General features: G+C 32.8%; 1 protein-coding gene across 1 annotated transcript; it reads right to left on the bottom strand.

The window, feature by feature from the left end:
• Positions 1-152: 152 nt before the first annotated feature.
• LOC134697099 (ribonucleoside-diphosphate reductase large subunit-like) lies at positions 153-27,621 on the bottom strand. The gene is made up of 18 exons (XM_063559140.1): positions 27,443-27,621; positions 24,524-24,612; positions 22,275-22,452; positions 19,189-19,289; positions 18,659-18,758; positions 18,272-18,348; positions 17,416-17,501; positions 16,130-16,271; positions 15,268-15,351; positions 14,043-14,284; positions 11,923-12,124; positions 11,085-11,234; positions 10,486-10,707; positions 9,662-9,738; positions 7,917-8,052; positions 6,736-6,831; positions 1,766-1,954; positions 153-1,282 (listed from the first exon to the last, which is right to left on the bottom strand). Exons 1-18 carry the CDS (start codon positions 27,459-27,461, stop codon positions 1,070-1,072), a joined length of 2,403 nt encoding a protein of 800 aa, XP_063415210.1. The 5' UTR covers positions 27,462-27,621; the 3' UTR covers positions 153-1,069.

A 27,621-nucleotide genomic window follows, 5' to 3' on the forward strand; every position in this document is an offset into this window, starting at 1 on the left:
TGGCAAGCTTCGCACATACCAAATATAGTTATCCTTTTACTCATCATAAGAGAGAAATAAACTGAGAGTAGCCAAGCATTTCTATGTCCAATGTGCCAAACAGGTAATAATATATACATATTCTTTGATGGCACATAAAAATACTAAATAACTGTGGTTTGAGTTGATTTAATAAATAGCTATAAATATTACTATAATTAAAGGACACATGTATATGGCAACTGAATATTAACACAACATATTACTTCAGTAATTCCTAAGAAACTCCACAATTATACCAAACATAACAATATAATCACATCCATTTTTTATAATTTAAAAATATTACATATCAAATTTGTTTCTATTTAATGAATAATTTCTTGAAACTACCATACATGATTTTAAGAGAGACCATTTCACAAATATCAGAAGTAATAGTATAATGTTCATTAGGTCAGCCCAGCTCCTAAATAAAATAAATTTCCCCCAAAACTTAAGAGATTGTTGTAACTCAAATAATTCAGGTTTTGACTTCTAAATGCTTATAAACTGAAAGATAAAGCAGATTTCGGAAACTATTATCTTAAACACTGCATTTTAAATACATAAAGGCACAGTTTTGGAAGAAAAGCCCATTTCTCCACCTATACACATTTAGAAAGGAAGAAAGCTAGATAATTACAATATTTCATTTTTGACCAATACAACTTTTAGTCAAATAAGATTAAAGTTGAGCACTAATATAGTGAGAATAGTATGGCATTACATGATCTTAAACTATAATGTAGTTTAGAAACAATATCTACGAGATTCAAGATATAGTGAAACCTGGCTTAACCAATAACATGACTAAACCAAACATGTTCTTAAAAGTAGTCACATCAAACATGAGATATTAACCTGATTTAACCAAAACCTCTGCAATAACCAAACAAAAACTTTGGTCCCTATAAAGTTCGGTTTAGACAGGTTTCACTGTAATTTTAACATTGCCAGACCTAAACTATTCTCTGCACTAATAAGTTAATGAACACAATGCGACAACTTGAGCACGAGAGACAGACAGACAAAAGTTGACAAATTAACACTATGATCCACACATAAGACAGTCATCTTTGTTCTGCAGTGAGCAGGCCATAGCTGCCATGTTGTTGTCTTGTTTATCTCCTTCGGTCTTTGACTCTGATTTCTCAGCAGATTTAGTTGTGGAAGACTGCTGCAGCTTTGCCTTATCGACTGTGAATTGAATTGCTTGGGCTGCTGCCTTGGTTCTAAGATAATACATTCCGGTTTTACAACCCTGTTAAATATGAAAATATGTATGCATCAATATAACACTTCTACTCCATCATCAGTGAACCATGAAATCTGCATCAAAACATAATTTGGTACATATTCACAAACCAAAAATAACCTTTTTTGTTTTACATTTGTAATTTTTGCCTTTTATAACTTGCTATGCTTATGGGTTTTGCTCTTTGTTGAAGGCTGTCAGCAACCTAAAGTAACATCTACATCATTGTGTCTCATATCTTATCTCATTTTTATTAGTGTATCAAGTTTCAAGTTGAACATGTTGAAGTAACAAAGCATACAAAAAATTTCAAATTTATACCCAATATGTAAAGATGATGCATAAATCAGGGTTTTTTTTTTTAAATGGAATAAAAGCTTTCCAACTTTTTCGTTGTTGATAAACATCACAGATGAAAGGGGAGACTTGTTCATAAATTTTCATGGCTTCTTTTTTGAAAGATTCACAAAATATTGAAAATATCCTTACCAATTTCCAGGCATAAAAGTGCATGCTGGTCAATTTTCCGTAGTTTGGTTCAGCTATGTGGATGTTGAGAGATTGGCTCTGGTCAATAAAAGCCCCTCTGTCGGCAGACATTTTGATGATTGTCTTCTGTGATATTTCCCATACAGTTTTATACAGATTCTTCAGTTTTGCTGGGATCTCATCAACATTCTATAATTTAAGTATCAAAATAAGAGCAAAAGATCTATACAAATCAAAAATTGCTCACCTGTGTCTATATGAATATTAAACAAAGGACACAGATGGATTCATGACAAAATTGTGTTTTAGTGATGGTGATGTGTTTGTACATCTTACTTTACTAAACATTCTTGCTGCTTACAATTATCTCAATCTATAATGAACTTGGCCCAGTGGTTTCAGTGGAAAATGTTAGTGAAAATTTACAAATTTTATAAAAATTGTCAAAAGTGGACTATGAAGGGCAATTACTCATTAGAGGATCAGTCAATTGACCATGTTGGTCATGTTGACTTATTTTTAGGTCTTACTTTGCTGTACATTATGGCTGTTTACAGTTTATCTCTATCTATAATAGTATTCATGATAATAACAAAAAACGGCAAAATTTCCTTAAAATTACCAATTCAGGTGCAGCAACCTAACAACCGCCCGGTCATGTGATTTATCTGAAAATTTCAGGGCAGATAGATCTCGACCTGATCCACAATTTCACCTCTTGTCAGATTTGCTCTAAATACTTTAATTTTTTAGTTATAAGCCAAAAACTGCATTTGAACCCTATGTTCTATTTTCAGCCATGGCAGCCATCTTGGTTGGTTTGCCGAGTCACCAGACATATTTTTAAACAAGATACCCCACTGATGATTGTGGCCAAGTTTGGTTAGATTTGGCCCAGTAGTTTCAGAGAAGATTTTTCTAAAAGATTACTAAGATTTACGAAAAATGGTTAAAATGGACTATAAAGGGCAATAACTCCTAAAGGGGTCAACTGACCATTTTTGCCATGATGACTTATTTGTAAATCTTACTTTGCTGAACATTATTGCTGTTTACAGTTTATCTCTATCTATAATAACATTCAAGATAATAACCAAAAACAGCAAAATTTCCTTATATAACCAATTCAGGGGCAGCAACAGGTTGTCTGATTCATCTGAAAATTTCAGAGCAGATAGATCTTGACCTGATAAACAATTTTACCCCATGTCAGATTTGCTCTAAATACTTTGGTTTTTGAGTTATAAGCCAAAAACTGCATTTTACCCCTATGTTCTATTTTAAGCCATGGCAGCCATCTTGATTGGTTGGTCGGGTCACCGGACACATTTTTTAAACTAGATACCCCAATGATGATTGTGGCCAAGTTGTTTTCAGGAGAAGATTTTTGTAAAAGTTTATAACGACGGACGACCGATGCTGGACACCAAGTGAAAAGTAATTTGAATTAAAAGGTATAACAGATTAAATGTACCAAGAACTTTTTGTTCAACCTTTATCTTTACTTAACAATATCTTTATAAACTACTGTAAATTCAGAAATTAATAAGAAGTTTTTATAATGGCGAAAAATGTGACTGAGTTGTAAACGCAATAATCTAAATTCGCATTTTGAAATATTTTATATGAATTCAAAAGGATTTTTCTCAAAATCCTAAAAATTAAAATAGCATTTAAGTCTAAAATGAAACTTGCAATAATGAATGCAGGCAATAATTTCTGAATTTACAGTACCACAAAAAAAAACAAACTCATTAATATATATTTATATATATAATACAAGAGTGCACACACTGAAATGTCTCGCCTTCTTTACTTATCATTGATATTATGTTGATAGTCCTAAGTATAAAGCTTTATTATAACTGTCACATAAACTTAACAATAACCAAGATAGCTAAACAAAATGAACCATGAAAATGAGGTCAAGGTCAGATGAACCATGGCAGGCAGACATGTACAGTTAACAATGCTTCCATGTAACAAAACACAAAAACTTAACACTGTGCAATGAACTGTGAAATTGAGGTCATGGAAAAAAAAACCTTGCAGGACTGACATATAGATCATAAAATATTCCATACACCAAATATAGTTGACCTTTGGCATACAATATTAGATTAAAGGACCAAAACTTAAAAACTTAACTTTGACTACTGAACCATGAAAATGAGGTCAAGGTCAGATGACATCTGCCTGCTAGACATATACACCATACAACAAATATAGTAGACTTATTGCATAAAGTACGAGAAAAACGGACCAAAACACAAAAACTATAACCACTGGACCATGAAAATAAGGTCAAGGTCAGATGAAACCTGCCAGTTGGACTTGTACACCTAACAGTCCTTCCATACACCAAATATACTAGCCCTATTGCTTAAAGTATCTGAGATATAAACTTGACCACCAAAAATTAACCTTGTTCACTGATCCATGAAATGAGGTCAAGGTCATGTGAAAACTGTCTGACGGGCATGAGAACCTTGCAAGGTATGCACATACCAAATTGTTAACCTATTACTTATAATAGAGAATTCAACATTACAAGAATTCTGAACTTATTTTTCAAGGTCACTGATCCATGAAAATGAGGTCAAGGACATTGGACATGTGATTGAAGGAAACTTCGTAACATGAGGCATCTATATACAATGTATGAAGCATCCAGGTCTTTCACTTTCTAAAATATAGACCTTTTAAGAAGTTAGCCACCAGCCGCCGCCGGATCACTATCAATATGTCGAGCTTTCTGCAACAAAAGTGGCAGGCTCGACAATAAAACAAGAATGTGTCCCCAGTACAGAGATGCCCCATCTGCACTATCATTTTCTATGTTCAGTTGACCGTGAAAATGGGACAAAATCTCTAATTTGGCATTGGAATTAGAAAGATCATATCATAGGGAACAGGTTTACTAAGTTTCAAGTTGATTGGACTTCAACTTCATCAATCAAAGCCTGAAAGGCTGTAAAAGCAATTGCTGCCATGTTTATGTTTTGGGGACTTTTTTTTCATCCACATATATTTAAGAATTAAACATGACAGGAGTGGTGTCTAGTGAGAATTAAGAAGGTTTTAGCTTTATATCAATTAAAGACTTTAGCAGAAAGTCATTTTTAATATGTTTTATATTTCACAAGGAGACAACACGTTTACCAGGCTAAAGTTGGGGTCAAATATACATGTGCTGAAACATATAAACTCCAAGAGAAATTATTATGGATTATCCCCTAGTAGTGTTTGTAACTGGGCAATAATTTCCTTTATTGATTTAATTTTCATAATAAATTTAAATTTAACACTTCAGTTAAAACATTTCAACTTTCCAGACGCAAATGTTGAAAAACGGGAAAGAAACAAAATATTTTACAAGCAAAAACATGTAAAAAATAAATATATATTTCAGCTGACTAAAAATATTTTCATAATGTTACTTTGTCATCATTTTTTAAAAACTAAGTCCCAAACATTATATATTGCTCAGTTGATATGTGTCATCCTCATGCGGTACGAGATAACTATAATTCTCATGCAATCCCGAAAAGAGGGGCCATCACAGACAAACATGACATTAAATCGTCATTATACGAACAAGAACAAACAGCTCTAAGTTGCTTTGATATTTATCCAATTTTCAGGAAACATTGTGAAAATGATCTTCAATATTTCGAAAACATGTGAAATAAAATTGCAAACAAGGTGGACCGTCGAGGGTCAACAAACGTAGTAGACTCGTCCATTGGAAAGACGAGGATAATGGTTTCATCATTTGTCATGCATACCCAGTTTTGAATATGATATCCAAAAAGGATGTACTTTTTTTAATCTATGAAACTAGAAAATTCCAAATTGTAAATATCTCTTCATCTGGACTTGGCATCTATCACGTTTGGACGGGTCCATTTCATTAGTAAGGTGATCGATAAATCTTACGGAGTTATGACAAAAAAGGAAAACAAACTCATTGTTATGTGTTTCAACAAGGGTTTCGTTCCTCCAAATTATTTGCGCAAACAAATCAACAAAATAGGTCAGTTAACTTTGTCTATTTTTAGATTACAGGTAATCATTTGACACTACGTATAACCTGATAACCTTGTGGTGATTTTGATTTTACGATAAATTTATGAATGAACGACAATTTTATGAATGAACAAGAGCACCTGACCTCTTTCTTAAAAAAACACCAATTAAACATATGAAACCGTATATTAGAAAAGATAATTCAGTCAAATTTTCAATACTAAATCAACAACTGAAATGATTCCATATTTTGTTGAAACATCGTACGAACGGAAAACAGAATCGCAGGTATAAAAATGCATTTTTTTCACTCGGACGTCTATGTTTTTTTGATAGTCAAATGGTTGTCCCCCTAAATACAAAAATACATCTACAAGAACGTATGCTGAACTTTTTTTAAATCCACTAACGTTTTTCAAAAGTTTCAAGCTATGTATTGCATTAGAAAACATACATAGGTGTTTAAGAATGACAGACCAGGAGCCTGTTTAACAAAATACTATGGCTTGATCTGGGTCACAAAGATGGCCATACGCGACGGCATGAAAGCAATTGCTTTAAAAACTACCTCAACCAAAAACTTAAATCTGAAGTGGGATGAACGGATGGACAAACAAACGAACAGACCAGAAAATGTATTGTAGGTGGGGCACAAAATAGTGTATTGTACAGAACTATATACAGTAGTTTATGAGGGAGAAAAATGTCAAAACTTTTGTTGAGTAAACTTTGAAAATCTGAATTTGATGCAGTATTGCATTTACTTAACCTTCTGGTTTATTTGTCAGTTTTTTTGGTCAGTCATCAATGTTTTTATTCCATTTTCCACAATACTTTTCGATGATTTTCAGCATTAGGCTACCATTAAAAAAATTAACAATTCTATGACAATTTGCATTGTTTCATAATGGCATATTTTTTGGACTATACAAATTACATACCTGGATTGATCCACTATGACCAATAATCTTGTTCTTCATATCTTCATTCCACAATCCAAGTTCTGTCAGATCTTTCAACAAATGGTGATTTACAATCTAGAAAATATAAAGATCAACAATTGTGTATACCCTCACTTTTCATAAAATGTTAATTTAAAGTCATAAGAAACCTCAAATCAAAAAAAATAATGCATATGTTTTTTATAACTCAATGGATAGTTTTCATTATAAAACTTATGTACATATACTTTTTTCTGAAGAAAATTCTTTAATTTATTCATATTTAGAAGAAGTTTACTTTAATTTAATTGCTTGCTTCCAGCAACCAATTCCCCCGACATATTTTCCGTATGCAAAGTGACCTCAGTGTAACCCATCTCGTAAAACTCCGGTGATCACAATACGCATGAATGTCCTTAAAATAAACTATTATCTGAATACACATGTTAAACACGTGCTCTCTTTCCATGCTTTTTTGTTTATTTTTTGTCGATTGTTGACAAACAGGTGACCATCGTTAAACTTCGGCTTCAAAACACGAACTTTAATTACCTGCCATATTTTCACAACACTGACCGATTGAAAAAAAAAATGACGATTATACGAAATTTACACGAAAAAAATGATAAATTCGTGCACAGAAGACTAAGTTTATGATGTGTGTATGCATTGGTTCAAGAATTGGAAGAACATAATTTTTCACCGGTCACTCGTTTCTTATGACTTTAAGATAGAAAGGAATATTGACTTGAACGAGAGCATAAATGGTTTTCTATAGTAATAAATTTTTTGGTCATAGTTAAAAAATTAGAACAAAAAATACTTGAATACAGTAAGACTCCAAATTTCATGGATAAAGGTGACCCACAAATCTAAAATTTCAACAAGTTTTCTTTAGGCTACTGTACAGACTTGCAAAACCACAAAATCAAATATACATGAAAAAATACATTTTTTTTCCAATCATAAATGGATTTAATGAAAATAGATAAATCCATTATTTGACTTTTATAGTAATTGCAGAGTTAGCCAAATCTTTTTTCCGCTGGTGGTCCTTGAAGGAAATCTACTGTTTCTTACTATTATTTCTATTGGAAAATACTAAAATTGGGTCAGTCCTATGCAAAATTTTACACTTTTCGCGAATTCTGTAATTGCATGTTATACTTTTTTCAACCTACCTGGAATTCTCCTGACAATACCCTCCTGCTGTAGATGTTACTGGTGTAAGCTTCTATAGACTCGTTGTTACCCAGGATCTGTGCAGTGGAAGCTGTAGGCATTGGAGCTAATAATAAACTGTTTCTTATTCCATGTCTAGAAAAATAAAATAAAAAGGATTCTATTTCACTCCTTCCTTGTTAACTAGATTTGAGGTCGACTTTCTTCTACATACAGAAACGCAAATGGGCCAGAGAAAATAATGCATGTTTCTTCTAAATGAAATATAGGATCAACAAAAGTTTTAAGGGGTTTCATAAATCAGAAAATATCTAATCTTCACCTTTTCTAGTTCTAGCATTATACATATTGTTTTACAGAAAGTTTGACGCTTGTAGTCTTGTCAATGAATAAAATAATGATTAATAACTTTTCTCTTGCTCTTTTATGTTTGCTTCACATTTGTCAATTAGGGTCAGAAAAATGTTTCTCAATTCTAGAAAATGTTTGTTCTCAGCAAATGATTGGGGATATTTCAATAATGCAGTTCATTTTTTTTTGTCTTAATTTTCCTCTTGTGAATTCATAAAAAGGCGGCAATGTTCGATGATATAAAGAACACAACTTTCTGCAAATCTTTAAAAAGGAAGGATAAACTTTGTTTAAATTTCATCTTAAAATTATTTAAAGAAACAGATTCCACCACTATGACCCACGAACAATGAAATATTTTGTATTTCTCCTCTCTTACTGAAAATTTGAATATTCACGAAGCTCAGGCAGCCTCTGAGACGTGCTTTAAAAACATTAAAATTTAACGGTCTCAAGTGGAGAAAAATTGTAACATGCTTGATGCAGTGATTTAATCTATATCTGTGTGTAGTTTAATAGATTCCAGAGAAAGAACTGATATGCTGTCAGAAGGAAAATTGAAGTGCTAAAAATTTGATTTTGGCAGAAACTCTTAGGGTTGTTCCATTAAAACACACATGGCACACAGGGAAGGCATTTAAAAAACACAGTGACCACCGCAGTTTTAGAGTCCTGCATACATTTAAAGTTCATTAAACACAATATTTCAATCCCAACCATAGTGCCAAATTTAAGTTGCCTATCCTGGGTCCCATGTATGTTTTTATGGAACAGCCCTTAAGGAGGTTCGCGGGTATAAGATTTTCAGAAAAAATTAAACTTCTAGTTTACATTACAAATTCTATTAATTACCTTCAGTAGTTGTTACTTTATCATATGGTTAAAAAATTATTCAAAAAAATCAATTCGTGTTGACCCCAGGTGACTTTTAAAATGTCGATATCATTGAAAAAGCTCTAAATTATCTCCCTTTGGTTAAAAAATGCCATTTTTTGGCATTAAAATTGAAATATCTTTTTTAACTCATCGGTGACCTATATTTTTTATTGTTGTTTTCGAAAAAAGCTGTACATAAACTAAATAATTGTAAAATTTAAGCGATTTCTGTAATTTAGTTCTTTTTTTATTTCGATATTACCGCTATTTCTCCTATTAGTTCAACAGAAAAAAAGGACATTAACAAAAATGTATGCTTCTTTCGACGGCAGAGTGTGAGTGTAAATGAACGGTGACCCCATTTTTTTATTTCATTTTTCTATTAAGGATAAGATAAATTTCACTTACAGAAAAATATAGAGAAATCTTATATTAAATAAAAAAATTCATTTAGACCCGCGAGCCCCCTTAAAGGTAATTTCCTCCTCTATCAATGAATTACAAAACAAAACTTTACTTTGCAATCTTCTTTCTCAGGGTATCCCAGTCATTGATGCCAGTGTCTTTAACATTCCACATATCATGTTGCATAATCTAAAATACAAAAAGGAGGGAACTTCTATACTAGTGTCAATGTAATACACAATACTCACAATCTCACTTTATTCTTTATAGAATAAGTATTAGAAGAATTCAAATAGAGAAAAATATTCAAAGAGTGACCGAACAAAACATTAATTCATGAATGCCCGAAGCACATGAGTTATTTATCAGTGTTGTTCGGTCAGGAGTTGAATATTTTTCGATATATAAATTCTTTAATTAGTTATTCTTTTTACATTGGCAAATGGCTTTTTTTTAAAGTAATTAATGTTAAACATGTAAGGAACTATATCTTTTTTCTAAGCATTCACAATCTGTTTTGATCCGCTGTTATAAACATCTTGACAACGTCTATTGTCGTACAATGAAAGAGAGTGAAATAACCATTTTTATTTCACATGTGAAATTATCTTTTTTTTTTATTTAACTGGGAAATCAATGTAATTCATTGCAACCAATGTAATTATAAGTTATATATAAGGTCTAAAAAATAATTATAAACAGTCAGGACAAGTTTGGACTTTGGAGCTGTACATCAGATAATGTCTTAACAGTAAATTTCACTTCCAGACTATTATCAATTAGGAACTTATTAGTCTACTTCCAAAAATGCAATATTCATATTAATTAAATTATTTCAAATCCTATTAAACAGAACTGACTTGCCTATATACAAGGTATTCACATTGGAAATTAATTTGTTGTTGGTAAAGACTAAAACCCTACAATTGTACATACCCCTTTGCTGACAGGTGAGCCTTTGTATGTTTCATATGCACCTAATTTCTCTGCTAGATCACAACTGGCATCCAATGCTGCATAGTAGATAGTGTCAAAGATTTCCCGGTTCAGTTTCTGGGCCTCTTCACTCTCAAATGGGAATCTCATCAAAATGAATGCATCTGCTAGTCCCTGAACTCCAATACCAATAGGTCTGTGTCGGAAGTTAGATCTTTTGGCCTAGAAATCATAAATTTACTTTTAATTTGCTACTGAGAAAAACATCACAACTTGGAAATTGAGAACAAAGATGTCAACTGAAGAAACTAATGTGTTAACGTTGTTGATCATTTTTTTGGGAAGAAACAAAAATTATTTAACTCTTGTATCAGTTCATCTCAGAAAAAAATAAGGATAAGTAGGCCAGAATTGGAAATTGAAAGTTAGCTCTATTTTTAATTACTTTGTCTATTAGAAGACCTGCAATTTTTTTAAATTTACAATAGAAAATGTCAATAAAAACAAAGACATTTTAGTGCATTAAAAACTTAGCAAATAGTGGAACACTTTTTTTATTTTGGTCAAAGTACTCAACTATCTTATAGAAGTCTTCTTACCTCAGGAACAGGGTAATAATTGACTTCTATGATCTTATTAAGATTCCTTACAATGACTCTAGTCACCATCTTCAGTTTCTCAAAGTCAAATGTTTTATCTGGTTTAACATACATATTCAATGCTATGGATGCCAAATTACACACTGCAACCTGAAAAGAAATGAATAGAATTATTAAATATTTGTTTGAAAAAGTAAAATACTGAATCTAAATGAAAATTCAAAACGGAAAGCCCCTTTTTATACGGCAAAATCAAAAGCTAAAAAAAATCGTTTGAATAGAACACAACTGTCATATAATTAACACTTTAAAATCTCCAATTCCTTGCTAAGGATTCAGGTTTCTTGTGACAGCTTTCATGACAACATTTGATCTAAAAAAAAATTATCAGAAAACACTGAAAGTACACAAAATGATATAAAGCTGTAATATTTTCCTTTAAATCCAAAATGTTTCTACTTTTTAACGATGTAAACTACTGTAAATTCAGAAAATAATTGCGAAAAATTGCAACAGGGATATGATCACAATTGTTTAGACTTTTTTTGTTTCTCTTCCCCGACCCAGATCAAAAAAAAATTCTACAAAATCATATTTTTTTTTATTCCTGGTCAATTTTTGAAAAGTGCTAAACAGCATAAGAATTAATAATCTTTATACACTCAAATTGAGCACATGTTTACAAAGGGTATACCCTGGGAAGGTGAAACAGACATATTTCTTACTAACATCATCAGGGCTGCTGTATTCCACGATTTCTGTACACAAGTTACTACATTTAATGGTCCCTGCCTCCCCTGGGCCCTCTCCTAACCACCCTCACATATTTCATACTAACCTCATCAGGGCTGCTGTATTCCACGATTTCTGTACACAAGTTACTACATTTAATGGTTCCTAGATTTTGTTGATTTGACTTCCTGTTACAGTGATCCTTGTATAACATGTATGGGGTACCAGTTTCTGTTTGAGATTCTATGATGGCATACCACAACTGTTGGGCTTTAATTGTTTTACGTCCACGTCCTTCCTTTTCATACCTGTAAATTTTTTCAAAATATATATCAAACACGTCTTTTTGATCATTGGATTTTTTATACGACCACAAAAATTGAAAATTTTTTAGTCGTATATATATTGGTATGAAATTGGCGTCGTTGCCCAAAGACATTTGGTTTTTGCAGTATAACTTTAGTATAAGTCAATAGAAATCTATGAAATTTAAACACAAGGTTTATGACCATAAAAGGAAGGTTGGGATTGATTTTGGGAGTTTTGGTCCCAAAAGTTTAGGAATAAGGGTGCAAATTAAACTTTGTTTGATTTCATCAATAAATGCATTATTGGGGTTCTTTGATATGCCAAATCTAACCGTGTATTTAGTTTAATTTTTGGTCCTGTTTTCATATTGTCTGCATTAGGGTCCAAAATTAAACTTAGTTTGACTTAAACAAACTAGAGGCTCTAAAGAGCCTGTGTCGCTCACCTTGGTATATGTGAATATTCAACAAAGGACACAGATGGATTCGTGACAAAATTGTGTTTTGGTGATGGTGATGTGCTTGTAGATCTAACTTTACTGAACATTCTTGCTCGTACATATATCACCATCTATAATGATTGGCCCAGTAGTTTCAGTTGAAAGTGTTAGTAAAAATTTACAAATTTTATGAAAATTGTTAAAAATTGACTATCAATTTGTCTGAAATTTTCAGGGCAGATAGATCTTGACATGATAAACAATTTAACCCCATGCCAGTTTTGCTCTTAATGCTTTTGTTTTTGAGTTAAAAGCCAAAAACTGCATTTTACCCCATGTTCTATTTTTAGCCATGGTCGCCATCTTGGTTGGTTTGACGGGTCAACGGACACAATTTTTAAACTAGATACCCCAATGATGATTGTGGCCAAGTTTGGTTAAATTTGGCCCAGTAGTTTCAGAGGAGAAGATTTTTGTAAAAGATTAATCAGATTTACGAAAAATGGTTAAAAATTGACTATAAAGGGCAATAACTCCTAAAGGGGTCATTTGACCATTTCGGTCATGTTGACTTATTTGTAAATCTTATTTTGCTGAACATTATTGCTGTTTACAGTTTATCTCTATCTATAATATTATTCAAGATAATAACCAAAAACAGCAAAATTTCCTTAAAATTACCAATTTAGGGGTAGCAACCCAACAACAGGTTGTTCGATTCATCTAAAATTTTCAGAGCAGATAGATCTTGACCTTATAAACAATTTTACCCCATGTCAGAATTGCTCTAAATGCTTTGGTTTTTGAGTTATAAGCCAAAAACTGCATTTTACCCCTATGTTCTATTTTTAGCCATGGCGGCCATCTTGGTTGGTTGACCGGGTCACCGGACACAATTTTTAAACTAGATACCCCAATTATGATTGTGGCCAAGTTTGGTTTAATTTGGCCCAGTAGTTTCAGAGGAGAAGATTTTTGTAAAAGTTAACGCCGGACGCAGGACGACGACGACGACGGACGACGACGACGGACGCCAGACGCAAAGTGATGAGAAAAGCTCACTTGGCCCTTCGGGCCAGGTGAGCTAAAAATGAATTCTTGAGGTTCTTTGATAAAAAAACTGAATCTAAACATGTGTATGTAAATTTTTGATTATGGGCTCAGTTTTCAAGCTGGTCCGAATCAGGGATTTTTAAGTTCTTAGATCGCATTCATTCTGTGTCATATGTCCCAATCCACACAGGTGTTTGCATAATTTAACTCCGAATTTGAATAATAAACGGGATACTAAGATACCACTAAAAACCAATTTGAGCTAGATTAGAAGATTTACAAACTTAGACTGTAAATACCGATGTCTAAGTGCTTATGTTTATCTTTAATATGGCGACAGGGTGGGTCCTTAGCTGGGATATTTCGCTGACCCATTTTGTATTTCTCCTGGCATTTTTTTCTCTTAACAAAATAGGCATATTTACCCTGTATACAACTTTTCAAATTCTTCTCCCCAGCAGTCGGCCAGTCCCTTACATTCATGAGGACACATCAGGGTCCAATCACCATTAGATTCTACCCGCTTCATAAACAAATCTGGTATCCACATGGCATAGAACAAGTCTCTTGCCCTTGACTCTTCCTTTCCTGTGTTTTTCTTACAGTCCAAGAAATCAAAGATATCTGCATGCCATGGTTCAAGGTATATTGCGAAGGCACCTGGTCTCTGAATAAAACAAAATTATATATTTTATCAACTACTGTACATTTAGAAATCTTTTGCATGCATCAACTATTGTGACAGTCTGCACTGTTAACCACTAGTCTGATGACCCAATAAGGATTCGTACTAGTGAAAATTTTCAAAATTTTATAGTCATATAGGGACAAGTTTTGATAGTTAGATTCCGGACATGTAGATGAAAACAGTTTTTGGCGCATACTGATTGTGATAGTTTGAAGGACAGTCCTTTTTTTGCAAGTTGTTCCAGTTGTCTTTCATTGATTATTTCAGTTGTGGGATTAAAATCTCATACTACATGAGACATTCACATCCATTTCATTTATAGTATTTTTCTCTGATACTTAATATGCGTTAAATATTTGCCACTGACGTTTAGTTAACAATCATTAGCACACAAATTTTTAGGTGGGTCTTTTTATCGTGTGCTAGTTTTTTTTTTTTTTTAAATTCTCAAAAGTGCTAGAAATCTTTTACATCTTTTGCACTTAATATTCTTCTCCTACTGTATGAAGCTATTTCCCAATAGGTACATACAAGTAAATACATATATTACAAATCTGAAAGATATAAGAACATGTATTTCAGTACGCTTTGCAAGTATATTTGGGAAGATACTGTAAACAAACTTATTTTCACTACAAAAATAATGCGAATACAAATCATCGTGAATATGAAAAACTTGGATTGTTCTATATTAAACTTCATCTAGTTAATCAGAAAATCGCGTAATTAAATAGCTGTGAAGTGGACTAAAAAGTGTAAAATGCGAAATAAAGTATCCACGAAAAATAAGTTGGTTTACAGTAAAACAAATCTTCATTTTCAAAGAAAACTTTTAAAACTATACTAGAAAACAAAAATATGAGATAAAGTATTATCAATAATGTGGAAGATCAACTAAATTCCATTTTTATCAGGATTTAAAAAATCTATACAAAGAAATTGAGAACACTTTGCCTTGTTACCTTATTGCCTCCTTGGTCAACATATCTGGCTGTGTTGTTGTAAACTCTCAACATTGGCAACAATCCATTTGAAATTCCATTTGTCTACAATATAACCAAACCAAAAGTTCAATAAAAATTATATATTTAAATATATCATAACTGTTAGTTCATTTAGTCAATTTTTTTAATTATGTGTATTCTGATCATACAAGAAACTCCATTTTTATGGGTTAATTTTTTATCTTAAAGTTGAAAAAACTATTCCATCTTACAAGATATTTTTTTCTGTTGCGGATCTTACGAAAATCAACCCATATTTCATGAGCCTTCTAATGCAGGAAGTTTAATGAACAGAATAAAACTATTGTGCAACATGTATTTTCTTTAAAAGTAATACCGTTGAGGCTATTCCAGAAAAAAATAATGTAAGGGGGTTTGACATCACTTTTTGTTTGTGTAAATAAAACTACCAAAACTTTTTATTTTCGTTTTTAACAAAATAGTATTACTTCCAACATTATAAAACACTAAACATATGTCCTTTCCAAGCCATCCATACATTTTTTTTCTTAAATTAGACCTTACTTCAAATTAGCAAAATACCATGACATTCTAATTTCATCAAGTTTATAACAAACTTCTATTCTGCACATGAAACATAAGGGCTTTTCCATTAAAATGTATATGGGAGGGTAGGAAGGGACTTGAATTATCCCTAAAAAAACAGAACCTTTTTTTTTTTTAGATAATTTTGCATAATGGTAATGGAAACTTACTGAAAAAGACCCATTACAAACATTCAATAAGTAAACTTCCCTTCCTACCCTATGACATACATTTTAATGGAATAACCCTAGGACTATTCCAAATAAAACTATACCCCAGCAATGTAGCTTCCTGTAGCTCTTATGTTATGTACATTAAGTCCTATCCCGCCTGCTGATTTGGATATAAGGGCACATTGTTTCAAGGTGTCGTAGATCCCCTCAATACTGTCTGAATGCATGGTCAATAAGAAACAGCTGAAAAACAAAATTGACAATTCATTAAAGAATCCAGTTACTACAGATTCATTAATGTTCGATGGATACTAATTTTCATGGATTTCAAGGGTACAGGGGAACCACAAATTTAAATGTTCAACGAATTAAATATTTTCTTTAGTAATGTATGCAGACTTTGCCAAAAAAACAAAATAAATATCAACGAATATATACAAGTTTTCCTCAATCCACACAAATAAATGAATCCACAGTAATTACTATCATCAAGCATTTAATTCAGAATATGAAATTCACTATATGGAAGGCAGTTTTTGTCAGCACCTGCATCCCAGATATTTGTAAATGAGAATTATAGTGCATTATAGTGTGAAAAGTTGCTCTGATACCCATCACCAATGTATTATTAATCAGTCAGGGGTGCTACTTAAACAAGTGATTTCATTATCACCTATTTCAGTGATTTAATAAATTCAGTTATCACCTATTTAAGTGATTTTAGTGTTTCCTTTGATCTTCAAATGCTAATTTCATTGATTTTCCATATTTCCCCAAACTTTTCTATAATTTTCCTACATAGATCAATTATCCCTTTTTCTATGGATATTAACTTCACCGGTGCGCTTGAGCAGTGAGTTAGTGCGCTAGAGCTTTTAAAAGTACCCTTGGGAATTGTTCTGTAATCAAATATTCATTAACTACTCTTACTATCAGACAAAGGTCAACAATATTAGGTAACCTGATTGTTTTTCTTTAGAGTTAGAATGATATACTTCAAGGTTATGTCCTGATCAATGAATCATTCCAGAAAATGCATATTTTAGATAAATTGTAAAAACTGACAGGCTAATCAAGCATAAGACAATTTCTAGATGTAGATAGTAGTTTTTTCAATGGAACTGTCCCAAGTCAGGAGCCTGTAATTCAGTGGTTGTCGTTTGTTTATGTGTTACATATTTGTTTTTCGTCGATTTTTTTACATAAATAATGCCGTTAGTTTTCTTGTTTGAATTGTTTTACATTGTCTTATCGGGGCCTTTTATAGCTGACTATGCGTTATGGGCTTTGCTCAATGTTGAAGTTGTTAATGTTTGTGTCATTTTGGTCTTTTGTGGATAGTTGTCTCATTGGCAATCATACCACATCTTCTTTGTTAAATACTCACCTTGACAGCTGGGGTCGACATGTTCCAGCATTGAACAATGTTGGTGAGGCATGAGTGAACCATTTCTCTGACAACAAATTGTAGGTCTGAAAGAAAACAAAATAATGATTATTAATGCAAACATGCAGGTTCCAAAATCATGATTATATTGGTAGTTAAAATCATTAGAATTAATGTTGCTGAAAGTGGGAATGACAATTTTGTGCTAAACAAGAATGTGTCCCCATTACACGAATCACACTTTCATTTCTATGTTCAGTTTGACCATGTAATTAGGGTAAAAACTCTTATTTGGCATTAAAATTAGAAAGATCATATCATATCATAGGAACCATGTGTACAAAGTTTGTTGTTTGGACTTCAACTTATTTAAAACTACCTTGACCAAAAACTTTAACCTGAAGCCGGACAGATGGATGGACACACACTGACACAGACCAGAAAAACATAATGCCACTCTACTTTTGTAGGTGGGGCATTAAAAAACGCTGAAGAGATAAATAATTGAAATGACTCGAGAGGGTCTGAAAATGAGGGTCTGAGACAAGTGGTCATCAAGGTAGGTATGAGTGTACATTGTATTTTTGATGATAATTTTTTGTACACTAAACTGATCATCCCATGAATTTTTGCCTAGTCTTGCAAAAAATAATAACAAACATATTCTGCATCCTGATCCATCTTTAAGTGTGATATTTCCCACTCAAGTCCAAATGTTTAAAAGATGACACCCATTGGCAATCATACCACACCTCCAAGTTCTTTTTATACAAGTATTGACACTGTATCAATCTGTTTAAAACTAAAGATGCTGTGTTCAAGGATCGGAGAACTTTTTTTTTTTCTATATTCCTACCTCAATAGCAGCCTCTATATCATTTTCGTGTATTCCTACAGCAACTCTCATCAACATGTGTTGGGGACGTTCAGCAACTATAATAAAATAAAACAAGTCATTTTTAGTTGAGACATGTAAAATTATTATTACTTAACAATTGTTTATGAAACAAAATTCAGGACTGCAACATGGAATTTCGTTTACTTTAAATTGATTTTTGTTTCCTTTGTTTTATTTTGAGTGTTTGCTATGGGGTAAATAACATTTATTAGTGGTATGGCTTAATCATTTCTTATCTAACAAAAATTAAAAGGTGAAAATATTTCTAACAGTCAGATATGAAATAACCAGTTATCAGGTCTCCAACCCTTTCAGTGATTATTAATGACCTTTGAAATGCCTTACCTTTCTGGTCAATTTTCAACAGATATGACCTTTCCAACGTCTTGAACCCAAAATAGTTGTAGCTGAAATCTCTGTCATAGATCATTGCTGAATTCAGTTTCTGTAAAGTTTAAATAAAACATAAAGAGATACAATAATTATTGATATTTTTTTGCATTCAACATTCGTTTTTCTTTAAAATGAAAAAATTTTATGTTAATTCAAGTATTATTCATTATAAAACCATCATAATTCTGTATGTCTGCCTGTCCCAATCCAGTAGCCTGTAATTCAGTGTTTTTTTGTTTAGGTGTTACACATTTTTTTGGTTCATTTTGTGTTCATAATCAACATGAAACGGGACAGACAAATCTTTAACATGAAGTGGGACAGACAGACGATTGGACAGACCAAAAACATAATACCCCTAAGTTGGACATAAAACTGACTTTTACAGAACCTGAGACATCTGGCCCTCGTTTATAAAACTTTACTCAGTACTCCGAGTACAAAATAAGTTATCAAAACATAAAATCCTGATCAATACTTACATCAGCATGTTTCATGATGATTTCATGGGTTTCCTTTGAGATCATTGGTGAATGTTTTCCTGTTTTTGGATTGATCCATTTATATAAATCATCACTGACCTCTGAAAATGTAAATATTTGTTTAAGGCCATATCAATTATTTAAGTGTTCAGGGCTCACACTACTTCAAAATTATAGGGAGAAGTGACTTCTCTTTTTGAAACTGATAGGGAGAAGTGGTGAGATTTGAAAGAGAAGTGCTCTTTCGCGCGGTGAGCTACAATGTTTGGATTATACTATAGCATATATAGTATAAAGGGTCATATGTAAATAATGTTCTTTTTATAATGTTCAATTCATATCTGAGTATACAATTAAAGCAACATTTCAAATTAAAAGTTGTTAAGTTTTACTCAGGTTCTTGTGAGAAACTACCAATTAAATATTTAGTATCTAGCACTAAAAAAAAAAATTTTTATCTTAAAAAGGTAAAGAAATTATAATATATCAATTACAATTTAATATTCAAACCTATCTTGTGTTTTTCATTAAAAAAAATAAAAGTTATTAAGCTTGGCCATAATATATTGATAATAGTCATGATAGTCTAAGAGTTAAACAACTTTACTCAATAGTTTGAAACAATCCATAAAAAATATAGAGAATTATATACACCAATCAATTAGATGTAACCAAGTCTTTTAATTCGTGTGGAATACGTATTTTTTCCCTTTGGGATCAATATTCTTCTGTCAGCTGTTCCATCCGTGCGTCCGTAGTAATTAATGTAAAAGTACGGATTTTGTTCATAGCTGGTCCGGTTGAGATCCGTAGTTTAGAAATCAGTCAATGGCGGACGAATGCAAGAAAATTTACAAAAATAAACGATGTTTGACAAGTTATTTGGAAGGGAACATTACGTTTTCAATGCAATAAATGGATTAAACACTTACTGGAGGCAACTTGTATCACATTCAAATGAAGAAACAAACTTATTTTGCCGCCGAAATATAGGTTGATGTACGTTTTCGAGTAACAAGCACCGGAACAAGCGGAAATGCACGAAGTGATAACAAGTTGTATACTGAGTGCCAATGAAAACGCAACACTCTTGTTTTTCAAAAAAATCTTATGATTTTCATTTTATTTATATTAGAACTTTGTATAGTTTGTTAAAAATGACTTTTAAGACAATTGTCGACAACTTTACGGTTGAGTGATTTTTGGAACAAATGCAAAGTAAGGGTTATTTTGAACGGACATAAACCGAGTTCACCGCTTTTCAACATACGCACCATTTTCACGATTTTGTAATTTAAAGCTTGGCTAATGTCACGAATTTTCCCACCCTTATTGTTAGGAAACTGCAATAAACATCTGAGTTAATGCTAAGACTTTCTGACAACCAGCGACATGCAGTTTTGAGCATGATTCAATGAAGCCTTTTACAGCATACAATTACGAGAAGACTGAAGTTATAGCCTCTACAATAACCCAAATCTTCCACAAATTCAACAAAAATGGATCATTTAATGATAAGCCACATCCCGGGGTACAAAAAGCAGGAAACGCTTAGCCAGATCGATACATTTGGTCTTAAACATATCCAATATTGACTCTGATGGCAGTAAAAGGTCACGAGAGTTCAATGGTGGTCACGGTAAAACCACTGGAGCAATTTCAGTAAAGCACCATTTGCACAGAGATTGTTAAAGAGCACCAAAGTCTTTCCTTGGTGATATCTAAACGGCCGTCAGGCGTAAACATCGAATTCTGTAGACCAAAAATCATTCATTATGTACCAAAAACCGTCAGTGGTGGTTACATAGACATTTGACACCCATCTTGAACAAATGTCATGTGTTTCGCCCTATTTTGGTCCGATCAAGCAAAACCACCACCAATATCATAAAGTCAGCTTGAGTTTGCTTTGCGGGACAAATGGAATAACATTCCTCGAGATCACATTAAACGTTCGGGATGATTAATTCCACGGCGCTGTCGAGATTGCGCTGCACCACAGGGCTGTAACATGTTTAGTTAGGACTGAGTTGATGATTCGACATTGGATGTTTCGTTTACCTATAACGTCTGAAAGATGACAACGAAACATTTTTGTTTGATATCGATCTATTGTTAGAATTGTTAATTTTCAAGAACAATTTGTTTGAAAGATCATCATTTCTAAAATAAATATTATTTTTGAAAAACCAAGTGTTGCGTTTTCATTGGCACTCAGTATATTTTTATCAAATAACCTGCTACAGACTTCAAAGACAATACTTCAACCTCTTTTCTTAAGATAATGAATCGTTTATGTCTAAATTTCTTTAATATCAATAAAAAATTGATGTTTCATCAACTTCAATGGTAAAAATTGAAAATGTCTGATGACGGAAGCCACTGTAAGCGAGTATCTTCAAGAACAGGGCGACTTCTTTTCGCTTTTAGGGGTCGGGGAAAGCGAAGTGACGGTCGGGAAAGAGACTTCTTCGCCCACTTCGCCTGGTAGCGTGAGCCCTGAGTGTTTCCTATTACATCTTTGTAAGAAAATGGGATAGGTAGAATTTTTTTATTTTATTAAAAAAAAATATATATATTTGAGTCTACATGGTCTATGGGAGAGACATTCCGACAGTGCTTATTGAAAAATGACAAAAAAACATTTCTTAACAAAGTAGATAGGGAAATAAGAAACTATTTGGCCTAAATGTACATTTTTTACCTGGCTACTGATATGTGTTTCATACATACCTGCCTATATAGAGAAGTTCTTTTTTCACTTTTGGACCACATAATTTTTAAAATTAAAACCACATGTAAATACAAAATACAAGTATCGTACCTGGGAAGACTCTTCGAAAATGGGATAACAATCAAGAGACAATTTTATTAATTTACAAATCTGAAATTTTCATTGTCGAAAATAACACCCAGTTCAGCAACTGTTTTAAAACATTTTATGTTTGGCCTGTTATTGTAGACATAACGGTTATTTTTTTTTAATTTGAACTTTTACATGAATCTGCAGCTGCTAGTATTAAGAAAATATAATTAACTGTAAAAAAGATGTCATCATTATTCAATATCGTCCCGTTTTTACCTACCACTGAAGACTTTCTTTGTTTCCTTGTGCAAATTTGAGATAGCAATTCTGGCAGCCAATTGGGCATAATCTGGATGTTTGGTTGTCATAGTAGCAGCAGTTTCGGCAGCCAGATTGTCAAGTTCCACAGTGGTGACACCTGGATATAATCCATTTATAACCTTCAACGTAATTGCTGCCTAAAAATTAGCAAGAAAAATATGCTATAAACAACTAATGAACACATGTAGGTCTGGTCAAAAAACAAAAAGACAAAAAAAACTAGAGGATCTAAAGAGCCTGTGTCGCTCACCTTCGTATATGTGAATATTAAACAAAGGAAGCAGATGGATTCATGACATAATTGTGTTTTGGTGATGGTGATGTGTTTGTAAATCTAACTTTACTAAACAGTCTTGCTGCTTACAATTATCTCTATCTATAATGAACTTGGCCTGATTGAAATTTTGAGTGGTCATCACTATAAAAACCTCTATCTACTTGGTCAATTATAATTACAATTAATAATTAATTTATATAGAAGGTGTTCAAATCATTTTTAATGCTTTAATTTTGAAATCTATTGTTAATTCAAACAGGAATCTATATTGATTAATGTGAACATAATATTATAGTTAAAGGATAAAAACTTTTTGTCCCTTAACTTCAAATTTTCCAGCATGAAGAAGGTTTTTATCTCACAGTTAAATAGCTATGGACAGGAAATAATTTATTGTTTAGGGGAGTCTTCAAATATCAATTTTATTACTTTCAACCCATGTACTGTCAACTTTTATTGGAGGCTGTTGTTTTAGCAATTAAATTTTCACACCTAGCAATGCCAGGTGATAGGTAAAAAGACCCATGTAACTTCATTTACCTGTAGTTTTATTTACCTTTAGTTTTAATTACCTGTAAAATCATACATTTTGAATAAAAAATTCATTTATTTAAACATGTTTAAATAAATTATAAATTTGTATATATATATATATATCTTAAGTATGTTATATTATAATTCATAAAAACTAAATTTTAAATCAGTGACAGTAAGAAAAAGTGTTATAGATGTATAAAACATATCAAATTCATTAATTTTATAAGCTGACACATTATATTTGACTTTTTATCAAGATTTTACTTCAATTATTAGTAGAAACAACCATGAAAATTTCAATTGACCAGTATTTGCCAGTATTGACCACTTGGGTAGTATTGTCCGGGGCGGTAAATACCACTGGTAAAAACCGGGAGTGGTATTTACCGCCCAACCTTGGCAGCAACCCAACAACAGGTTGTCAGATTCATCTGAAAATTACAGGGCAGATAGATATTGATCTGATAAACAATTTTACCACATATCAGATTTGCTCTAAATGCTTTGGTTTTTGAGTTATAAGCCAAAAACTGCATTTTACCCCTAAGTTCTATTTTTAGCCATGGCGGCCATCTTGGTTGATTGACTGGGTCACGCCACACATTTTTTAAACTACATTCCCCAAAGATGATTGTTGCCAAGTTTGGATTGATTTGGCCCAGTAGTTTCAGAGAAGATTTTTGTAAAAGATAACTAAGATTTACGAAAAATGGTTAAGAATTGACTATAAAGGGCAATAACTCCTAAAGGGGTCAACTGACCATTTCGGTCATGTTGACTTATTTGTTAATCTTACTTTGCTGAACATTATTACTGTTTACAGTTTATCTTTATCTATTATAATATTCAAGATAATAACCAAAAACAGCAAAATTTCCTTAAAATTACAAATTCAGGGGCAGCAACCCAACAACGGGTTGTCCGATTCATCTGAAAATTTCAGGGCAGATAGATCTTGACCTGATAAACAATTATACCCCCATGTCAGATTTGCTCTAAATGCTTTGGTTTTTGAGTTATAAGCCAAAAACTGCATTTTACCCCTAAGTTCTATTTTTAGCTGTGGCGGCCATCTTGGTTGGTTGACCAGGTCACGCCAAACATTTTTTAAACTAGATACCCCAATGATAATTGTGGCCAAGTCTGGTTCAATTTGGCCCAGTAGTTTCAGAGAAGATTTTTGTAAAAGCTAACAACGACGGACGAAGAACGACGACGACAGACGCCAAGTGATGGGAAAAGCTCACTTGGCCCTTTGGGCCAGGTGAGCTAAAAACTTGCATGGTATAAAATGTTTGTTTATCAAGTTGCTACAGTACAATTGGTCCCAATAATCAATGATAATTTTACAAAATCTTGTGACATTACTTACTTGTAAACAATGAAGTACTTACAGGGTCTACAAAATCTGAGTTCAATCCATAGCACAGCTTCTGTATTCTTGACGTGATCTTGTCAAACATAACCTTTTCTTGTCTCCCATCTGAAATAATGCACAAAGTTTTATGAAACATGACTTTTGCCATGTAAAGCATCTTCTTGGATTTAGTTTACATAATTAGTAACTTTCAAAAGGGCCACATAATTTTCTGGTGGACGTTTAAAGTCAAATATTCTTTGTACGACCATCCTGTTTTCCACATTACATTCACAGCTGTTAAACATTGATTTTTCTAGCTTTCCACATAGTCTGATATTCTGACCCATTCTAAATTTTTCCAAATTTGGGAGCAAAATTCCCAAACGATCTCAAAATTTATTTCAATCTTCATGACAGAAACTTATAGCTATTGACCAGGGTCCTTTTCCCCGAAATACCTAGAAAAAAAATGTTTATTCTCATAGCCATTAACCAATATCCACCTAGATATACAGCACCATCTCCTTACTCTGCACTTATAGCTGAGCATAGTAAAAGAATTTGCAAAAGTTTTATTAGTTGCTTAAGTAAAATGTCAGAATATTATTCTTTAGGCAAGTGATTGTAAGATTTGAACTACAACGTAGAGTGTAGAGACAACTTGTACAATAGAATCAGGTCAGTTTTCCATTTATCTCACTAAAATTTTAAATGCAGCCTTATTCAAATGGCAAATCAAGAGGGGGATTTGTTCCAGGGTTTTAGAACACCACCCTCCCCCTTTTATTAGTGAGGATCAATATGCTTCTGAACAGGTTGGGCACAACCCACCAAATGGGGAACTGTTTCTCAAATGAGTAACAATCCCTCATTTGAGTAATCATTTGTTAGTGCTAAAAAACTAAATTTTCTAAACTGAGTCTTTTTTCGTAAAATGGCGCATATTCATGAAAACTGCTGCATATTTACAAGTATCTTGTCTTAGGGAGGGATAAATCCTACTTTGTAAAGAATCACTCTGATTCAAACAAAAAATTCTCTGAAACCAATATTATCAAGATGCTTGATTTCTTGATTGACAACATATTTGTTACGTTCAGAGGACGTGTTTTTCAACAGACTGTCGGCATCCCAATGGGAACAAACTGTGCCCCTCTACTTGCTGACTTGTTTCTTTATTATTATGAGGCTGACTTCATGCAGGAACTTCTTAGGAAGAAAGATAAGAAGTTAGCAATATCCTTTAACTCTACTTTACGCTATATAGATGACGTTCTTTCACTAAACAATTCAAAATTTGGTGACTAAGTGGAATGCATCTATCCCATCGAATTGGAGATAAAGGATACTACAGATACAGTTAAGTCAGCTTCATATCTTGACTTACATCTAGAAATTGATAATGAAGGTCGGTTGAAGACAAAACTTTACGACAAAAGAGATGATTTCAGCTTTCCAATTGTGAACTTTCCATTTCTAAGTAGCAACATTCCAGCAGCACCTGCATACGGGGTATATATCTCTCAATTGATACGATATTCCCGTGCTTGCATTTCCTATCATGATTTTCTTGATAGAGGGTTACTGCTCACAAGGAAGCTATTAAATCAAGAGTTCCAAATGGTGAAGTTGAAATCATCCCTTCGTAAATTTTACGGACGCCATCACGAGTTGGTTGACTGTTATGGAATAACCATTTCACAAATGATATTGGATATGTTCCTTGCGTCGTAACTGCAATCCCCTTCCCTTTCATGAATTTGACCTACCGAATAAGACTATTTACCGGATTTGTAATCACATAAGCAACACGACGGGTGCCGCATGAGGAGCAGGATCTGCTTACCCTTTCGGAGCACCTGAGATCACCCCTAGTTTTTGGTGGGGTTCGTGCTGTTTTTTCTTTAGTTTTCTATGTTGTGTCATGTGTACTATTGTGTTTCTGTTTGTCTTTTTCATTTTTAGCCATGGTGTTGTCAGTTTGTTTTAGATTTATGAGTTTGACTGTCCCTTTGGTATCTTTCGTCCCTCTTTTCTAAAAGATGATTATCCCCATCTTGATTTACTAAGAAGATACAAGCCTATGAAAACTTAGAAAATTTGACTATTTTCAAGGCTTCTAACTTTTTTTAAATCTGTAATAAAAATATAGTTCTTTGGAAGAAGTTGTTCTTTTTTCTATAAATTGGTGCCATTTTAACAAAAAACACCGATTTTTAGTAAATATTGTTTTTAGCACTATGAAATAATTTTTCAAATGAGGGGTTACTACTCATTTGGGGAATAGTTCCCCATTTGGCGGGTTGTCCCCAACCGGCTGAATGGAGACATTCCATGTTATCCAGTGTTTACCCCCTTTAAAAAATAACTGGATCTGCCCCTGAAACTAAAGCATTAGTATCAAGTAAATATCATAACTGTCACTGTCAGATTCACCAATTATTTTTTTCATCACTTGAGGTCAGATTTAAATGGATCCTTCAGTCGGCTTCAGCAGCAAGGAATCAGTGCATCCATTTTGGACACGCAAATATCCACTTTTTGATATGGAATGAGCTCAGACATACTACCGTACGGCCCAAGCTTGTCTGCTAAACAGCTCATAATCCAACAAAACTAGACGATTTACATCATTGTGATCCACTCCAATGATGCCATCAAAGCAAAAAATAAAACAGTGATCAAGACTTCCTAATTACCCCAAACCTATTGAAGCTTTTACAAGCAGTATCAAGAAAATATCAATTTAAAAATCTAATTTACTTGTTTAGGTCAAATAATATAATGAGAGTCTCATTGTTACACAGGTTCTGACCTTTTTATTGAAATAACCAATAACAAGTGTTTGGGTACGCCAAACAAGTCCGATTTTATAAAGGTTTTTTTTTCAAATTTTGAGTTTTTTTGTTTCTTTTTTCATTTTATTGCAATATTTATTGCGCTTATCACTTACCTCTTTTGTTGACAAACATTGTATCTGCTATAATTTTCAGGTAAATGAAAATAAATTCAAGAATTTGTAGGTTTTTTGTTGGACGTTTCTTTGTCTTCTTTCTCAATATCTGGCGCCAAATTAAACTTCCCGCGGTTGATTACAACTTCCTGTTGACAACACGCCCTCTAGAAATCTTT

The sequence above is a fragment of the Mytilus trossulus genome, chromosome 14, assembly GCF_036588685.1.
Source record: "Mytilus trossulus isolate FHL-02 chromosome 14, PNRI_Mtr1.1.1.hap1, whole genome shotgun sequence".
In the NCBI taxonomy this organism is placed as follows: Eukaryota; Metazoa; Mollusca; class Bivalvia; order Mytilida; family Mytilidae; genus Mytilus; species Mytilus trossulus.

Bases quoted from the DNA above. Each gene is read 5' to 3' on its own strand.
- LOC134697099 (XM_063559140.1), bottom strand. The intron at 12,125-14,042 runs GTAAATATGCCT...AAAAATTTACAG, and splicing joins TTTGAAAAGTTGTATACAGG to GTATGAAAAGGAAGGACGTG. The intron at 10,708-11,084 runs GTAAGAAGACTT...TATGATTTCTAG, and splicing joins ATTATTACCCTGTTCCTGAG to GCCAAAAGATCTAACTTCCG.